This window comes from Maniola jurtina, chromosome 13, assembly GCF_905333055.1.
Source record: "Maniola jurtina chromosome 13, ilManJurt1.1, whole genome shotgun sequence".
Taxonomy (NCBI): Eukaryota; Metazoa; Arthropoda; class Insecta; order Lepidoptera; family Nymphalidae; genus Maniola; species Maniola jurtina.
In genome coordinates this window covers 13086883-13105482 of record NC_060041.1, presented here as the reverse complement: position 1 = coordinate 13105482, position 18600 = coordinate 13086883, and the positions used below count along the sequence as shown (strand labels likewise).

General features: G+C 33.8%; 2 protein-coding genes across 7 annotated transcripts in view; one reads left to right on the top strand and one right to left on the bottom strand.

Moving 5' to 3' along the window:
- The window catches only part of LOC123871030 (scavenger receptor class B member 1-like), a 65640-nt gene extending 54919 nt beyond the window's left edge, over nucleotides 1–10721 (top strand). For all 4 annotated transcript variants that reach the window (XM_045914572.1, XM_045914570.1, XM_045914571.1 and 1 more), the window contains 6 exons: nucleotides 4829–5029; nucleotides 5503–5730; nucleotides 6362–6476; nucleotides 6883–7033; nucleotides 7648–7789; nucleotides 8145–10721. In XM_045914572.1, the coding sequence (XP_045770528.1) occupies nucleotides 4829–5029; nucleotides 5503–5730; nucleotides 6362–6476; nucleotides 6883–7033; nucleotides 7648–7789; nucleotides 8145–8798 (1491 nt within the window). In that variant the 3' untranslated portion in view covers nucleotides 8799–10721. The remainder of the gene's footprint in view (nucleotides 1–4828; nucleotides 5030–5502; nucleotides 5731–6361; nucleotides 6477–6882; nucleotides 7034–7647; nucleotides 7790–8144) is intronic.
- LOC123871032 (fatty acyl-CoA reductase 1-like) overlaps nucleotides 9433–18600 on the bottom strand; it is a 30712-nt gene continuing 21544 nt past the window's right edge. For all 3 annotated transcript variants that reach the window (XM_045914577.1, XM_045914576.1, XM_045914578.1), the window contains 12 exons: nucleotides 16993–17123; nucleotides 16292–16379; nucleotides 15865–15937; nucleotides 15328–15418; nucleotides 15066–15211; nucleotides 14433–14542; nucleotides 14013–14096; nucleotides 13022–13130; nucleotides 12477–12657; nucleotides 12120–12190; nucleotides 11384–11641; nucleotides 9433–10884 (listed from right to left, as the gene is read on the bottom strand). In XM_045914577.1, the coding sequence (XP_045770533.1) occupies nucleotides 10773–10884; nucleotides 11384–11641; nucleotides 12120–12190; nucleotides 12477–12657; nucleotides 13022–13130; nucleotides 14013–14096; nucleotides 14433–14542; nucleotides 15066–15211; nucleotides 15328–15418; nucleotides 15865–15937; nucleotides 16292–16379; nucleotides 16993–17123 (1454 nt within the window). In that variant the 3' untranslated portion in view covers nucleotides 9433–10772. The remainder of the gene's footprint in view (nucleotides 10885–11383; nucleotides 11642–12119; nucleotides 12191–12476; nucleotides 12658–13021; nucleotides 13131–14012; nucleotides 14097–14432; nucleotides 14543–15065; nucleotides 15212–15327; nucleotides 15419–15864; nucleotides 15938–16291; nucleotides 16380–16992; nucleotides 17124–18600) is intronic.

Here is an 18600-nt window from a genome sequence, read left to right as displayed (position 1 = left end):
ACTTTCCCGGTAATGTTCTTTAAGCCGTTGTCAGCCTTTGTCCACAGCTGGACATCGGCCTTTCCTAATGAGCGTCACCACAGTCGGTCTTAAGCCTTCCTCATCCAGCCACTTTCCACCAGCTTCTATGTTATATTATTGAACTATAAACTAAGTACCTAAATCTCGATAAATGAAACTATGAAGCCACCTTGTTTTACCATAATCCTACCAATATCTCTTTCGCAAAAAATATTCGTAACATCAATCCAAACTCATGTGCTTAAATCCAAACTCGGAACAACTAAGTATATATATAAGGAAGTATTAGATTATGGTTTATTTATAGGATATTAAAGTATATCTGATTTTTTATTATTATGTTTTTGTATTAAATTACTAAGTAAATGTGACGTGTGCTTCTTATAGCGATAAATCATTACTTACGAAACAGTTTAAAGAATAAATAATAGGCGTGATAAGACCTGTTAATTTTTTTAATATGAGTATCAATTACCTATAATATTATTATTACCAAACAAACGTAAAAACTCGTACGAGTATTATTTACTTTAATAGCCTTCAGTTTCGATTTTATTATCGTATTTTTTTTAATATGTAAATTTTTTAACTGTCAAAATCTTTTTTCACATAAGGCTGATTTCATGTATCACAAAGATAAGATGTAAAACGTAGAAGCAGAAATAGATTCCGGTTTCCATTATCATTAGTTTACTAATATTATAAATGCGAAAGTGTGTCTGTTACCTTTCTTCGGTCCACCCGCTCAGCTTATTTCAACGAAAGGCTTAGAAAAAGATTGCATCCCGGTGATTAACATAATCACTTTTTATCCTAGAAAATCAAAGCGTTCTCAAGAGATTTTTTCACGCGGATGAAATTAATAATAACAACGTTTTTGCTTACAACCTCACAACTTATCACACTAATTATGACAAATTCTTAGAATCGATTTTTGTTTGAAATATCCCTTTCCCATCTGGGCAGGTTTCCGCACCTAAACATTTTCATATTTCGTGCGTGCAGTGTCTCTTCCCCGCTGGAGTCGTCACTTATAATACCTTGTCTAAGTACTTAATAAAGATTTCTGATAAAGAAAATCTCATCAAAAATATAGCTCTACATCGAATCAATAAAAACGTAATTTCATTGTTTCCGTGTTGTCTAGTTTATCATAAGTTCTAGCCTCATAGGGTGACAAAAGGGCTGGCTCATTTTTTGCGCAACGGATCAGCCTGGCTATTTAGCGCGGAAATGCAGCCAGTATTCTTGGCACCATTACACGCGGGCATGATTTGTATAGTAATTAGATAAGGCTACATTTAAGTTTTATTGTAATATTTCAATTTAAAAAAAAAATAAGAACATAAGTTTGTATATCGCGAATGACTTCAAGAACTTGCAGGAGTGTTAAAATAATATACTTAGGTATTTTGCAACATTTCGTAACAACTATTCTGGTCAAGACGGCATGCCGATGCATTTGTATGGAAACCCGCTTCTATAGGAATCGGATACCTATGCACTTGAGATTTCCACATACGCTTAGCATTTGCCCACATAGCTACTTGGTTCCTTTAAGCGTAAGGTCATGAGCCTTTAAGCCTTAAGGCCAGTGGCGGAGTAAGAGCGGAGGGGGCGGTCAGCCTCATTTCTCGTGTCTAGAAGGGTCCCCAAACCTTGTGAATTTCTCAATAATCATTTTAGACCATAGTATTTTGAGTAAGTTGGATCCATTTTTAACCCCCGACCCAAAAAGAAGGGGGGTTATAAGTTTGACGTGTGTATCTGTGTGTCTGTGTATCTGTGTATCTGTCTGTGGCATCGTAGCGCCTAAACGAATGAACCGATTTTAATTTAGTTTTTTTTGTTTGAAAGGTGGCTTGATCGAGAGTGTTCTTAGCTATAATCTAAAAAAATTGGTTCAGCCGTTTAATAGTTATCAGCTCTTTTCTAGTTTTCTTGTAGAAAAGAAGGTTAGATAACCGTTAGGTTCTTAATATTATGTCAATAGACCAATATCAAGCTGTCAAGATGGACGTTGCCTAAATACATAACTATTTATTTGAAAATGATGTTTTGGAAAACTCAAATACTTTAGATCGTCGGGGGTGTTATAAATTTTTAATTTACACTTGTAGTTTATTTGGAAGCCTTCAACAGGGGTCTCTCCGTCACTTACGCCAAAGTTCGCAGCAATTAGAACACCATAAAAGCTAATCACAACAATTTGAATTGGTTTTAACGAATGTACCGAGGTAGTACCGAGAATATACCAACCAGGATAGATAGGGATGGCAACAATAATATCATATTTCGGTAATCGACGGCCGCTCGTCGAGTGAACCCCTCGTAACCGTGATATTTAATTAATTAAAACGCTGAAAATGCCAAAATTGATGATGAATCAATGGATGCAAACTAATAAAAAAGTCAAATAATATATTGTTAAATGCCAAACATTATTTGCATATTAATTTAAAGTCTGTCGTGTAACGTGTTTAGGTCTTTAGGTATAAATAGTTAATTAGCAAATACTTAAAGTCAAATACTGCAGAATGCTTCTACTTAGTACCTACTTAAAATATTTAACTAGGTAGGTACTAAGTATTCCTCAAACCTAAAACTTTACGTTAACATTTAGTTAAACTCTTGCAACATTAGTTTGCTATTATTTACATACGTAAAAGTTTGAGACATCTGTTTAAAAGATCTTAAGGTTTGCTATTGTTTGTGTAGGTCCTACCATAAAGTTTAAGTTAGGAAATTAAAAGCAAAATGATAAAATGAAAAAAGAAATTTATGATTATAACTAAAAAGGGTTACATATTTTGAGTAGTTTTCGGACTTTTTTCTATCGAGGAAAATGTATACAATCATTTTTTAATTTTAATACGAAATTAGATCTGACAAGGAACTATTAAAATATTAAAGAAATTATCAGAGTACCTAGATGTTGCCCGCGACTTTGTCCGCGTAACTGGTTTTCACAAATCCCATAGGAATTCTTTGATTTCCGGGATAAAAATAGCCTATGTGCATCCCCGGGATACTTCTGCACGTCAAAATCAAATAACGTATAGGCAAGACAGCTGATAGATAAATGGACACACTTTCTCCTTTATAATATTAAGTGTGGAATAATTATAGTTTTTCAAATTTCTAATGGCTTTCAAAAATCGAAAATTTTTCTATAGATATGGGAACTTAACACTGTCATTAATTTAGTACATCTACACGCAAGAGCAATTTTTTTTTCTCTATCTGCGCTACACGCTATCACAAACTACCTACCTAAGTCATGTCGCACTTGTAACATACGCGGAAATAATAATAATTACATTGTATAATTATAATTACACTAGTTGTTACCCGCAACATCGCCCGCGTAGATTGTGGCTTTTAAAATTTTCATGGTAACTTTATGATTTTTCGGGATAAAAATTATCTCAGCTCTATCCCCAGATATATATATCCAGATATATAGATCTCCAGATATAATTATGCATACGATCAGACTCCTACCTATTATAGATACTAACTATACATAAGAAAGATCACGTGGATCCATTAATCTCTTGTTACGTTATTGAATGACAAAGGCATGAAAAATAGCATGTCATCCCGCAAGAACGTTTCGTTTCTCCGGGATATAAAGTAGCTTATGCCACATTCCAGGTTTTTAAATATATTCTTGCAAACAATGACGTCAATTTATTGCTCTGTTGCAGCGTGATTTAAAGACGTGTTAACAAACACGCGTATATACTTAATATTAGTAGGGATTGTCGACCTTAACCCTAAGACCTCTTTCCTCTTTCAATGCGAATATCTTTACAATTTGTCATTTATATAGGTACTTATATACTGACCATATTAAGTCGTAACTGAATTTTATGATCATTTAAAGTATTATATAGTTTTTCATTATTTTCCTTATTTTCCTTATTTATATTAATAATCACAAACAATAAAATTTGTTATGGCTATTCAGCAAAGTGATTAATATAATATAAATATATACTCATAATATCTTTGGGTTATCAATGATAGAAATTGATAGCCCATCGAGGTAAAATATAAATATGTCTATGTGATATTACGCAGTCTTAATTTTTTCAACATACTCGTATTTAGAAAAAACTGTTTTGTGAGGGATTTAATATTAGTTTTATTTTCTTCATTAAAGTGGACAAGGACAACGTATTTTTCACAAGTGTAAATTAAAAATCTATAACACCCCCCGACAAGTGAGGTTACAGTAACTAGAAAGATCTGATAGCTTTCAAACGGCTGAACCGATTTTCTTGGATTATAGCTAAGAACACTCTCGACCAAGCCACATTTCAAACAAAAAAAAACACTAAATTAAAATCGGTTCATTACTTTAGGAGCTACCATACCACAGACAGATACACAGATACACACGTCAAACTTATAACACCCCTCTTTTTGGGTCGGGGGTTAAAAATAGCGGCAAGAAAGTGAAAAAGTAACCTTAAATACGTATGAACTAATGTACTAATTTTTAAAACTACCTTTTCTTTCCAGGCTTAAATGACAGGGTTACTAATTCACTTTGCCTAGACTTTACTTTTTTAAGACTGTTTTTCGCCGGAGTAACACAGTGCGACATTGAGGTATCCAATAAGACCGCATGGTCAATAATTTAAAATGTCTAATTGTAGCATGCCACTTTATCGTTATATTATTGCCCCGGTGCAAAGCAGTCTTTACAAGGAGTAGTTACCATGCCTCCCCCGCAATGTCACTTTTCTTTGATGTTTTTTTTTATTGTTTCTATATTCAGTTCTTTTGTTTGTTTCAGTCCATCGCCAACGTAGTCTCCCAGCAAAGCTTCATGACTCGTTTCGGTTTGAACAACCTGATTGGCTTGACCAACAGCCAGCCTCTCATGAAGATGACCGCCAGGGAGTTCATGATGGGCTACAAGTCCGAGCTGATGACTTTGGGCAACACCTTCATGCCCAGTTGGATCTACTTCGATAAACTTGGCCTTATTGATAGGGTAAGTTGTTTTATTTAAAATAATTTGATAGTTGCATTATTTTTAAACGGATAATAAGTTCTGCTAACTTTGCTTACAACTTCCTAATGCTACCAATACAATTAATTAATCTCTAAGTAAAATCAGCGTAAATAACAAACGAGTTAGTCATCGTCTCCTTTCCACATTCAATGCAGAAATAACTAATTATGTAAAAACAGAGATCCCTAATGACGCACCATCGAGAATACTAAGCAAAGATATACCACTCTTTTGTTTCATGAAACAAATTTGAAAAGCGAAGGTCAATAATCATGATAATAAACTGAGAACAATGTTATTACGATTATTAAAAGCGTATATCATATTAGATAATGAAAATGAAGTAAAATCAAGCACAAAGGATTAGAAACTAACTAGTCTAAGGACTGATATTAACATAAAATTATCTTTATGATAATATTGTTCTAACCAAAACAAATTCTTTTATCCAGATGTACGACTTCAATGGAGATTTCGAAACCATCTTCACCGGCGAGAATGATATATCTCGATCTGGCCTCATAGACACGTACAGAGGGTCCACCGACCTCCCACAGTGGGATGGAAAATATTGCTCCAATGTTCAGAACGCCTCTGATGGGACCAAGTTCCAGGGAGCTGTTAGCAGAAACGAGTCTGTTTTGTTCTATAGGAAGAGCTTATGTCGAGCTGCCCCTTTGGTAAGTAATGACTAATGTATTTGAACGTTTAAAAAAGTAGACATAAAAGCTATTTTAAGAAATTAGATTTCCTAACAAATGAGAAATTACATTTTCCAATTAAAGAAACAAGGTTTATACAAAATGAAAAATCATACTGTCAACATGAATCAGAATTTAGATTTGCCAATCTAAAATCAGATCGTCAATAAGAGAAATTAAAGCTAAAATCAGAATAGATTAGATTAGAATAGAATAGATCAGAATAGAAGTTAAGTTTCTCAATATGAAAAATTAGGTTTGCCAACCTGAAAAATCAGTTTATTCAACATGACACATAAAATTTTCTCAAAATCAGAAATTAGGTTTGGCAACATGAGCATTAGATTCACCGATATGTGAAATTTGCTTTGCCAAATTTATAAATTAGGTCTTCTAACCTGTGGAATTTACAAGTTCGAAAATTTTTAAACTTAAATTTGAGGTGGGACATGATTTTGTCGTCATTGTTTTGTTATTCACATTCGGATAGTTATGATGAGGACAATCAGATATATGTCTAAAAGATAGGTCTGTAGAATTTACTGCTGGAATACATGCCATAGATTTGGATTTGAAAGATTCCACATAACATGAATTAACTTTTTCCCAGATCCCGGTAGAAGAGAGTATTAAGAATGGTATGAAAGCTTACAAGTACGTGTTCCCTGAGCATATGCTGGACAACGGAAAATACAATGAGCAAAACAAGTGCTTCTGCAGACATGGTAAGTTATTAACAAACTAAAATATAAGTTTAATTAGAAACTTCTGAATGAAACAATTTCATTTTACACATTTATCTATTCATATTATGGTCGATAGATGTCATTGTTGTATGTTTTTCTTTTTTGGCGTAAAACAACCTTTAGTTACACGACCTTTTTATTTCACGCTAGATTATTGAATGGTTGAACTTCGAACATCTTTCGGGTTTTTAATCCCTTGGGAACTCTTTAATTTTCCGGGATTAAAGTAGCCTAGATTATAATAGTAATTCTTTAACAGGATGCTAGCTATCTCTACACTAAATTTCGTCATAGGGATGGACTATAAAAAGCTTGGTGACCATAGACAGACTTATTTTCGATGGCTGCATGGATATTTTTTTATGGTTTAGTATTCACTTTTTAGGTAAATGTCTGCCTGAAGGCCTGATCGATGTCACGGACTGCTACTACGGATTCCCCATCGCATTGTCCTACCCTCACTTCTATAAAGGAGACGATGTGCTCTTCAGCAAAGTTGAAGGCTTGACTCCGAATAAAGAACAGCATGAGACTAGGTAAGAAGTTTGTACTTACTTTGCATATTTTATCAAATCTGCCACGTCAATATCAATATAACGTCTGTAACTATACTACTGGTTCGGAAAACAGAAAACTCTGATTTTCCGGGATGAAACCCTATCCGTCCCCGGGACGCAAGCTATCTCGTCTAAGCTATCTCCTTTCGTCAAAATCGGTTGAACGGATGGGCCGTGAAAAGCTAGAAGACAGACAGACAAACTTTCGCGTTTACAATAGTAGTATGGATGTCCCAATCGTAGCTAAGCTTATTTCGTTTCAAATTTTATTCAAAGAAATTATTTTTTTATTATTTTATCAAATAGAATCCTATACACGAGGAATTTTGTAACAATAAAATTGTAATTGGTTTCTCGAAATGTTTTACTTTCTAAGTTTATCTAGACGAACTTAGGTGTTGATATCCCCGACATCCCGTGTCGTCACTTTTGGCTATTTTTTGAAAGTTTCACTTTGAAATCTGAGGACGCTGAAACTTTGGCCATAAATAAGATAATATCAGACAATTATTATGGTTCAATAAATAAGAGCTCAAGACATATAACAGCATCATCGTTCCTAGTTTTTGTTAATTTGAATGATCATTTTACAGATTCTGGGTTCAGCCTGATGCAGGCTTGCCTCTCGACGTCAGCTCCAAGTTCCAGATCAACATGGCGCTCGGTGACATCAGCAACATTCGCAACGTGGACAAGTTCTCCCATCTGTACCTTCCACTCCTGTGGTTTGATATTGTAAGTTATATTTAATTTTCATTTTATATGAGAACTTTTCACTTACATCATGAGTAGAGTTATTTAACTTTAAAATCTGGATATTATCATCATCATCTCAACATACTGCTGAAAAAGCTAGGCCATAGTCCACACGCTGGGCAAGTGCGGATAAGGACTTCACATACCATTGAGAACATAATGGAGAACTGTCAGGACTGCATATTTCATCATGATGTTTTCTATCGCTGTTAAAGCAAGTGATAATTATTCTACTTACCTACCTTTCGTCAAAACAAGCTACGGTACTTGATTAGATCATATTATTAACATTTGGAAATATTTCATTATTATTAATTTTTTTTCTTTTTTACAGAGAATGTACACCCTCACGCCGAACTTAGAACTCAAATTCAAGTTTTACTTAAACATACTACCCGTCGTCGAACGATGTTGGATGTACATCAGTTTCATCGCTGGTACTATCTTGATACTCATCACCACTTACATCTTAACATTCAAGATCATGTTCAAGTCATACGCGAAGAAGAACCAAAATATTAACTTCAGACCGAACCTTTGGGTGGAAAGAGAGAGAAAAAACAAAGGGAACAGCAAAGGCGACATATACACTCCCTGTGAAGTACCCCTCTCAGATACCGATTCAGACCAAACGTATGATACTAAATCGACGTTCCTAAAAACCCAAAGTGACAAAATCAAAGAATTGGGAAACAGATTGAGTGATAAAGTTCACAAGTTTGAACTAGCTCACTCCAAACATAATACAAAACAAAGTAATAGGAAAAACTCACTAATAACTCCTGAAGAATCACAAGATGAGACCAATGATGCGTTCAAAAGTGATTCGAGTGAAAGTGATTCTTACACAAACAGATATCGAGAAGTGAAACAGAGTGATAGTGAGGACGATTGCAAATATTTGGAAGTTTTAGACGATGGTGCAGAGTTTGATGATGTCGATTACCGAAGAGACAAAAAGAACGAGTTGTACATACATATCGAATAATTTAATCGATAATTTGTCTTGCCATTTTGAACTTGCCTTCATTTTTGTTAGTGATGAACTATTTTTTCTAGTAGACTGGTTGCAGTGCCAAGGATAGTTAGATTAAAAGGAACTTTTTGTATTTCCATTTCTTGTCGTGAAATGGATTGTTATAAGTAATTATTGTTAGATTTTTACATTTTAGACTGAGAGTTGGAGAGAAATTTTCTGAAGTTCGTTCTGATTTTGTCTTTCTAAGAGCGTTTCCTTTTAAAAGTCTGAACTTTTCCTTTCTCGACTTTGTTAGGAATTTCGTAGTTTTTCGCAGATTCCGCGGGTGATTCGAGAAGAAAAAGTTCCCCCTTTTGGAAAGAAAAAATCAGGAAGAACATCTCTTAGTGTACTGACTACCAGCGTTTCCCTTTAATTTTATAGAGTTAAGTAGTTTTTTAAATAATATTAATAATTTTGATTGTGAAACAAAAAGTAATATATTTTTGTCAATATTGTAGTTTATTTTCTATTAGATTTTTAGTCTTTTCAGTAGCGACTTAAATTTACAAACTTTTTTATTTATATTATTAATTTTTGTATGCAATTTTGTATGTAAGAAAAAGTGCAGCTGAATTGACAATTTTTTATTTATATCAGTTTGGCAACCCAAAAATTTGCAATCGAAATTATTAATACTATTATGCACCAATAAATAAGACTTATTGTTTAAAGTAATAATTTATTTTATTGATAAATATAATTTGAGATTCCAAATCATGGATAAGGTAACGAATAAATAAAATATTATTGCATTTCTACTTACTTGTAATATAAAAATGCGAAATTGTTTATTTATTAAAACTTGCCTTATAATGATTTCTGAGTCAGTAAATTTTGTGTATTACGCTTTTTAAAATAATAATATTTCAATCGATGAAAACATTTGTTAAAAATATAATTAATGAAAACCAGCGATTTTAATATTAATGACAATCTGAATCTGTTTTACTATACCAATAACTACCTACCTGTAAAATAGTTTCACATTGAATAGTTTAAATATTAATTAAGATAATAAATTTCATAATTTATTTTGTTTTGACGCTTTATTACAAAATAAATAATGTAATTTATAAATACAGAATTAGTTTCAATAAATTGTAAATATATTTAATGAAATGCTCAAATAACGCTTTTTTGTGCTGAAGTTAGGTTAGTTTAGGTTTATTATAAGAAGGGCTTATTTCTGAATAAAACAGATCTAATTTTATTTGAATAATTTTTTTGATTAAATTACGCTTTGTAATTTATTATATTCTAAGTATGAAATATAATATTATAAAAAAATATTTACGATTTTATTTAGGTTGTTTTTTAATTGATTACCAATTAATAAAAAATATTTATTTTAAAGTAAATTATTTTTGGACCCTTTTATTTATTTTTAATACCAAACAAAGCGTTATTTATTTTAATTGAAAATTAAGTAAAATGTTTTTACTATAGATTATAAAATATACATAAAATATAAAAAGAGCTCAACTCGAATTGTGATATGAAAACAGTAATTGTGTGATGTATTAAGTGCGTAACACTTTTTATAGCACTGGGTGACCTAAATCCTTACTTAAGTAACGCTTATCCGTGACTTAAATCGTCCATTTTACACCATGCAAATATGGACTACTTAAGTCACAGATAAAATAATCGTTACGCGGGTTTCGGTCACATACCCATGACTTCAGCAAGTCTATTATTGCACGAAATACCTATAAAGTGCATTTTCAAGCACTTTCTCCCATTGTGCAATAATAAACTACTTAAGTCATATACTATTACGTGTGTGTATGTTTTTTTTTTTCAATTATTAAGTGTCGGTCACTTTATTTGTACTCAGTTCTACTTACTGGTTATAAAATTGAAAATATAATAAAAATATTTTAGAAAATTTAAAAATGTGTTTTCTTTTACAATTGTTGACACTGTACGAATACACTCCACTTAATATTGTAATAAGTCATCCCAAATATTACGTACAAAATCAGTATGTATGATCCACCAAATTATGTAACCGAAGAACAGATACTTGACAATCTTGTCTAATAATGTGATCCTGAAATTAAACAAAACTTAGGTAAGTAATAGTTCGGTCAAAATAGATATCCAAGTTTACAATTTGCATAGAGTTAAAATTTGGTACGAATCGGGAACACGATTGAATTTATATTAAATAAATAGATAAATAAATAAATAAATAAATCTTTATTATATTAATTGTGAAAAGTCCCAATCGATCCCATATTTGCAAAAAAATATTAAAGGTCAAAGTTCACAAAATTAGTTTTTTGCATTTTCCAAATAAACGGTAAGTTTTATCATAAAAAATTGTTCTTGCACTTTTTTCCTAAGAATCACTATTTCTGAGATAATAAAAAGATTCAAATAGTTGAAAAAGTTGATCTTCATATATAGTGGGAGAAAAGTTATTTAACTCAAAAGTGAGATCAAATAAAGGTTTTTGATGAAAAATGCACCCATTTTTATACTAAGAGCTAAGTAATTAAGAAATACGTAATATAATAAAACATATATATTAATATATTATTACGAACCTTTTAAAATGTGCTCTGGATTTAGGCAAATTCTCATCCTTTTCATTGAGCAAATATCTTCTTCCTCCTATAATCCCATTTATCATAAGTTCACTTTTATCAATATTTTCCATGTCATAGTAGAAATGTTTCTTGTCTTCTTCCTTTATCTTTGATCGAAGAGAGAGGAAATTTTCGTTAGAGAAAGTCCACTGCTGGGTGGTATAGAACTGTAGAGCAAGATTTGATGAATATATCCGACGCTGGATTTTAAGTACCCTAGAAGTATTAAATAATTATTTATCGACACATATTGTTAAAGGTGTGATTGACCCGCTCCGGCTTCGCACGGGAAGCCTATTTATGTGTTTTATGAGAATCTACTTAGAAACCTCTCGAGTCTCGTGTACCTCTCTCAAAACACAGGTCTTATAAGCTTTAAAATAAGCTATATGCCGCTTTTGGTCGCTTTTGGTAATTGGTTACTCCAATCTAGAACATTAGATGATAGGTTGGTAGTAGCCTAGTAGGTACCTTTCGTGTTGCAATGGGTGATATCGCATATGCCAAGAATTAAATTTTAAGTTACCTAATATTAAGATTCATTTGAAGATTTAAAAGTACTTGTAAAAGCATATTTAAAATAAAAAAAAATATTTTCTATTCTATACTCTAGACATATTTATTCTCTAAGCCCCATTTAAAAAAGGATTTTAGAAATCTCACGAACAGTATCACTAAAAATAGTTTTGCTTACATTGTCTTTCTTCCAAGCATCCATAGTAAAATATCAAGCAAAATAGCCGGCAGTACATGCAGCAATAAAATCTGAAATATGAAAATCAACAAATCCACATGTAAATGTTGAAAAAAAAAAAATAACAACCACTCTGAATCGCTGGTCACTGAACATATCGACCTGTCCTGTTCAGTTGCTCACTGGGCGAGTTCTTTTCACTGGAAGAGTTTTATTTACTAAAAGTTAATTTAATTCAGTTAGTAAAAATAATTTAAGTTAACTTAGCTATCTATCGAATTAGGTCAGCTTAGAATGATGAGTTGTCTAATAAAATAAAAATAAATACGGCAGCGTTGAAATTTAAAAGTAACTTACCTTAATAAAATATATAGATTTATTAGAACATAATGAGACACTAAAGCTCCAAATCATATTGTCCAATGGAAATGAGGGAACAACTTTCTGACTTATGTTGAATATTTCTTCAAAAGTAGTACTATAATCCATTGAGCCGTTGCAAGTATTGTAGATTGGGATGTCGTCTGTTGGTTTGACTCTGGAAGAAATATCACAAGCAAATTGTACAGGATGTAATCAGGACGTTAGTAAAAACCGAGACAGGTCATAGTACTGATGATTACTGTAACAATACCATAAAAAATCCTGTATTTTTAAAAGTTTATAATATACTGTTGCAAATAAAACATCAGACTGACGCTAGAGGTCAATTAAGGGGGGGGGGGGCTTAAAACTTGGCATCCTTGGGTAGCTGAAATGAGTCAGTCGATCATTCGTCACTCAATCGTCAGTCAGTCATCCAGTCAGTTAACCAGCTAACCAGCTAGCAGTAGTCCAGCCAGAACTTATTTATTATCACAGCAAGCAGCTTCTACCATAACATATTTTGAATATTTGCTTACATTTTTGTTCCTCTTATCCAAGATGCTACTATAAAACCTTTAACAACCACGTCCACAGGAATGAAGTCCGCAATGATATCAGATCCAGCGTATACAGTACGGAGTATACCTAAAATTACAAAACTAACATAATAAGAGCCGATTTTGCGATCGTTAAGAGGGCTCTCTCCGTCACTCGTTTCGTACAATCGTAGTTCCAATTTCATTTGAATATTAAGCAACCAAAGTCCATGAAATTTTGCAGATATATTCTAGAAACTAATATCTATGTCTGTGGTTTTCCAGATTTCTGTTAAAATATTCGGTTTCAAAGTTACGCGGTCTTAAAAAAACTACATATTTTTAGAAAAATCTAAAACACCACAGACATAGATATTAGTTTCTAGAATATGTCTGCAAAATTTCATGGACTTTGGTTGCTTAATATTCAAATGAAATTGGAACTACGCTTGTATGAAACGAGTGGAAACGAGTGACGGAGAGAGCCCTGTTAAATAGCTTTTATTTGAGTAATTTTGAAGGTGTGACAGTTTTTGTACAGGAAATCTGATAATACGGCGTGAGCTACGCAAAAAAAAGAATGTTAGCTATAATCCAAGAAAATCGGTTCAGCCGTTTGAAAGTTATCAGCTCTTTTCTAGTTAACGTAACCTTCATTTGTTGGGGGTGTTATGCATTTTTAATTTACACTTGGATTTGTACAACAACTCTTGTAACTTGGTATTATAGTTTGCGCTTTTTTAATTTTTAAATTTTGTGCTTCTAAAGACGAAACCCCCTCCTCATACTCAAAATTAATTTATTTTACAAGTCCATGTTTAGTGGTCATAGAAATTAATATGTGTACCAAATTGTAACTTAGTCGGTTTAGTATTTTTAGAGCAAATTAGCTGTAGCAGACAAACAAACACAGGAGTGATCCTATGATGGTTCCATTTTTCTTCCCTGACTATGACCATGAGCGCCGTGTGGGAGTAAAAGTCATAGGTACCTTTTGCACTAGCAATTGAAAGGCCCACAGGTCCATTGAAGTTTTCAATCCATCCAGGCACAGGTTCTTTGATGCTTGAAATGACTGAAAATATTTCATTAAGTTTTTTTTTTTTTATTGAAAATATTACAATAAAACTTAAAGCTAGCCTTATCTAATTACTATACAAATCATGCCCGCGTGGAATGGTGCCAAGAATACTGGCTGCATTTCCGCGTTGGACAGCCAGGCTGATCCGTTGCGCAAAAAATGAGCCAGCCCTTCTGTCACCCGATCAGGCTATTAAACGCGGTGAAATGTCTAAGTATTTAGATTTTTTCAAGTTTCAGACTGGAGCATTAAAAAATCCAAAACCTACCAAGTGTGAGACGACAAAGAAAAGACTTACCTGTAAACCAAAGGTAAATTATCATAACTTACCTATAGACGGCCGAACGATTACAATAGGCAGTATCCCTTTTTGCTCATAAACTACGTGTTCTGCTAACTGCTTGTTAAATACGTAAGTATTAGGCATCTCACCGAGATATCTACAAAATAACATATGACTGATATAATAATATACCTACTAGACGATGCTCACGACTCCTGAGATAAACTTTTGCTCGATTTGACGAAGTACCTACCCGGTCAGAAAAATTTCTATGATAATTTCCATGATAAAAAGTCCATGATATACAAGGAATCAAAAGCTTAAATTGCTACAATGCATGGAAAAAGGCAAATCTGTATGTTGCAAATGCAGCATGCAACTTTGCAATTGTGCATTGTAAGATCTACATCTCCTGAGTATGCTCCGGTGTCGGAGCGAAACGTGCGTCGAGTGTGTTTTGGTGGATTTGTGTGCTGTTGCGTGGTGGTACTTGGGGCTTACTTGGTGGCTGGAATTGCCTGCATACTTAGCAGAGGGAAAGCAAGTGGTTTATGTCGCATGCTGCATGTTGCACCATGCAGATTTGCCTTTTTCAGCGGATTATAGCAAATTAAGCTTTTGATTCCTTGTATGTCATGGACTTCAACAAAGTAACGCTCTATACAATATTTAGAACTCACTTAGGTGTCAAAACATTCAAAGTACGGTCATCAACATTCTCGCATATCTCCAGCGTCTCCCTCCAATCAGCGTGAGGAGGATACATGATCTCTTCTATGGGATCACGATTAGTATTGGCGAACGATGTTGACACGAGGACAAAACACTAGAAATTAGAATAGATACAAGATGTAAACAGAACGCTAGATAAAACAGTGATATACAGGTAATATTAATTAACAAACGTAATCAAAGAAAAAAAAAAAAGATGAAAATATTTACTTCTAAATGTTTCACATCTTTAGCTAATTCTATAATTTCCCTAGTACCTCGGAGATTAAGTTTCGCAGACAATTTCATTGGGTCGTCAAATCTGAAATGTAAAGTACTATTGAATTTTGTTGTTATTAAAAAATACCCTAAAAACTATTTTAGTTTTGCCTGTCCTTAAATTCCTCTAAGCGTAAATAAATTCCTCTAAAGTAAATATGTATGTAGTATCTACTGGCTTCCCACGGTGCGTGATTCTTATCACAAAGTACCGACTACCACGGACAGCCACGCACTGCGCTCAAAACTCGGAAAACGACGACGATGCGTGTGCGCTACCACAGACGATACTCTTTCCATGGTGCGTCAGTGCGGGCTGGTCCACGCTACCCAATATCACGCACCGTGGGAAGCCGTTATTACAGGTAAGTGTTAATAAAATTTACCTTACGCGAATAAACAGCACTCTTTGTAATTTCAATGAAAATTAAATTTTGGTTAAACAAACTTTCCCCTTTATAATATTAGTGTGATGAAAATAAAACTAACCTCACGCTTGCAGCTGCGTGGTAGATAATGTGCGTTTTATTTACAATCATTGCTCTGTCTTCCTCAGACAAACCTATAAAAGAAAAGCTTTTGAATCCTACGTAACAAAATTATGGAGATGTTTCAAGAAAGTATGGGTCTTAGGCTAGGTCTTGTATTGTAACCTCAAAAATTGCCAAGACACTTTAAAACAGTGTTTAAGTATAACATTTTTTTTTCTGGTACAAAACAAGAATTTACGCATTTGTATTGCAACATAGAACAACAGCCAAAGCAAGTTATTATTGAATTGTCGGACATATATCTGAAAAGTCAGAGATTCATGCCCAGGATTTGAACCCCCTGTATAGCCGAAGTCTTAAGTTCTCTTCCTGTATCTATACAGAAAGAGAATTTAAGACTCAGCTATAGATTATTTCATACCTACCTAGTCCTAATTCACTGCAATCTCCTTCAATGAAGAACACTTTGGACTCAAAAGCTCCAGGCCTTTCTTTACGGAGACGATCAAAACACTATAAAGAAAATAATATTATTATAATTTATTTATGTGTAGTCCCATGGGATTTCACTCGATTTACGTGTGGGACCAACTTTGCAATATTAATGCGGAAATCCGGTTTTCCGTTAAACAGGGATTGCATTTCATATAATAGTATAATAGCACATAATATGTAGTATAAAATCCGTAGGAGAACCAGAGTGACTGACATAGCTCAGCGAATTAGTTAGCTGAAATGGCAGTGGGCAGGCCACGTCTGCCGCAGAACCGATGGCCGCTGGGGCAGACGTGTTCTGGAGTGGAGACCGCGACGACCTCCAACCCGCTGAACTGACGACCTTAAAAAGATAGCGGGAAGTGTGTGGATGAGGAAGGCGGAGGATCATGTGTGGTGGTACGCCCTTGGCAAGGCCTACGTCCAGCTGTGGACGCAAACAGGCTGATTGATTGGTTGAATAGTATGAAAGCCGTGCCGCCAAAAGATTTAGCGTTCCCGTATAAAAACTGTCTCACTCTTTCCAAGTTAGCCCGCTTCCATCTTAGACTGTACCATCACTTACCACCACGTGAGATCTCAGTCAAGAGTTACTTAACGGAATTAAATAAAAAATATACATGAATCTTACCTTGGAAGCATAGATAGCAGACATTCTATCTTCAGACTTCACCCCCTTTTTCGATCTCACCAGTATATATATTCTGTCTAGATTTGGACATGAGTAGAGAAGCTTTTCAACTAAAACTTTTCCTATGAAGCCTGGAACAGAAACTCAATACAACAAGATATAACCCAAATTGTGTTCGTTGATATCCTGATGGTTAATACGTCGGAGGTTTTACAATAGGTAAAGAAAAATCGGCCAAGTGTGAGTCAGACTCGTACACGATGGGTTCCGTACCATCCTACGCACGAGATGTACCTACATTTTAATTTTTTTTTATTGCATAGCGGTCTTTATGAAATTTGTCATCTGGGTTTTTATTATTTGGTGTTATAGCAGCAATAGAAATACCATACTCTGTGAAAATTTCAACTCTCTACCTACGTTTCATGAGTTAGACAGACAGCCGGTGTCATTAATTATTAAGTCTCCGCTGGTACAATTAGATAAGCCTATACCCAGTGGGATGCAGCTCATAGAGGTATTAAAGTACTGCCTACCCTAGTTGTAATAAATTAACACTTATTTTCCATTATGACCTGCCAGAAAATAAGTTCATACCTTAATGCTTTATAGCCCTGGCTTTAAAGCCTATGCACGCCAGTGCTGCCTATTACATAATATATTCTGTGCCCCGCTGCCAAACGGGGCCCTAAATATGTAGGTACTTATGTTACTAAACGATAGTATTAGAAGGTCCCATTGGCACCTTTTGAATAGGCACCTACCTATAATTACGAATTCATAATTATTCTTATTAGGCTTGAGTTGTTATGATATCTACTTATCTATGTCACAGAAACACTTTTTTCTGAAACAATTTATGCTTTCAACAACTGCTAACTCATCGAAAATGAACTACTGACCTGCATTATCGTGACAATTGTTATTTAATTATTTACATTTATGACGTAGGTATATATTTACTGATAGGTACTTTTTATTCATTGGTCGATTGAAATTGCATTATATTTTTAATTAACCTTCAAAAACAATAACGGTAGTGACAAAACACATTTAGAGCCGATTTCTCAATCATCAAATAACTTATATCTGAGGAACAAATTTGACGTTTTTACAGATTTCCTGTACAAAAACTGTCAAAACCTCAAATTTATTCCTCAGATAAAAGTAATCAGATAACTTTATATAGAATATATATTATAATAATATATATAGGAATAAAGAGGCTTTGACAGTTATTGTATAGGAAATCTGTCAACACGTCATATTTATCCAGCGATCAAAAATTTGCTCTTAATGAAATATTTATTTCAATAAGAATTATTATTTCCTACTTCCATGATTTCATATACTTAGGACAATATCTTGTGCAAGTAGAGTTAAGACTCTACTCAGTTCGGAAAGCAGTTTCTACTGAGAAGAGCCGCCAAAAACTCAACTACTGCAACTGATGTCCGCGAGTTCGGTCACGAGGATTAGGTTCTAAAAAATCCTGTGGGAACTCTATGAATTCATGTGCTAAAATAGCTTATGTTATTCTCCAGGTTTTTGAGTATACCATCACCAAAATCGCGACTATCCGTTGCTCCGTTGCGACGTGATTAAAGG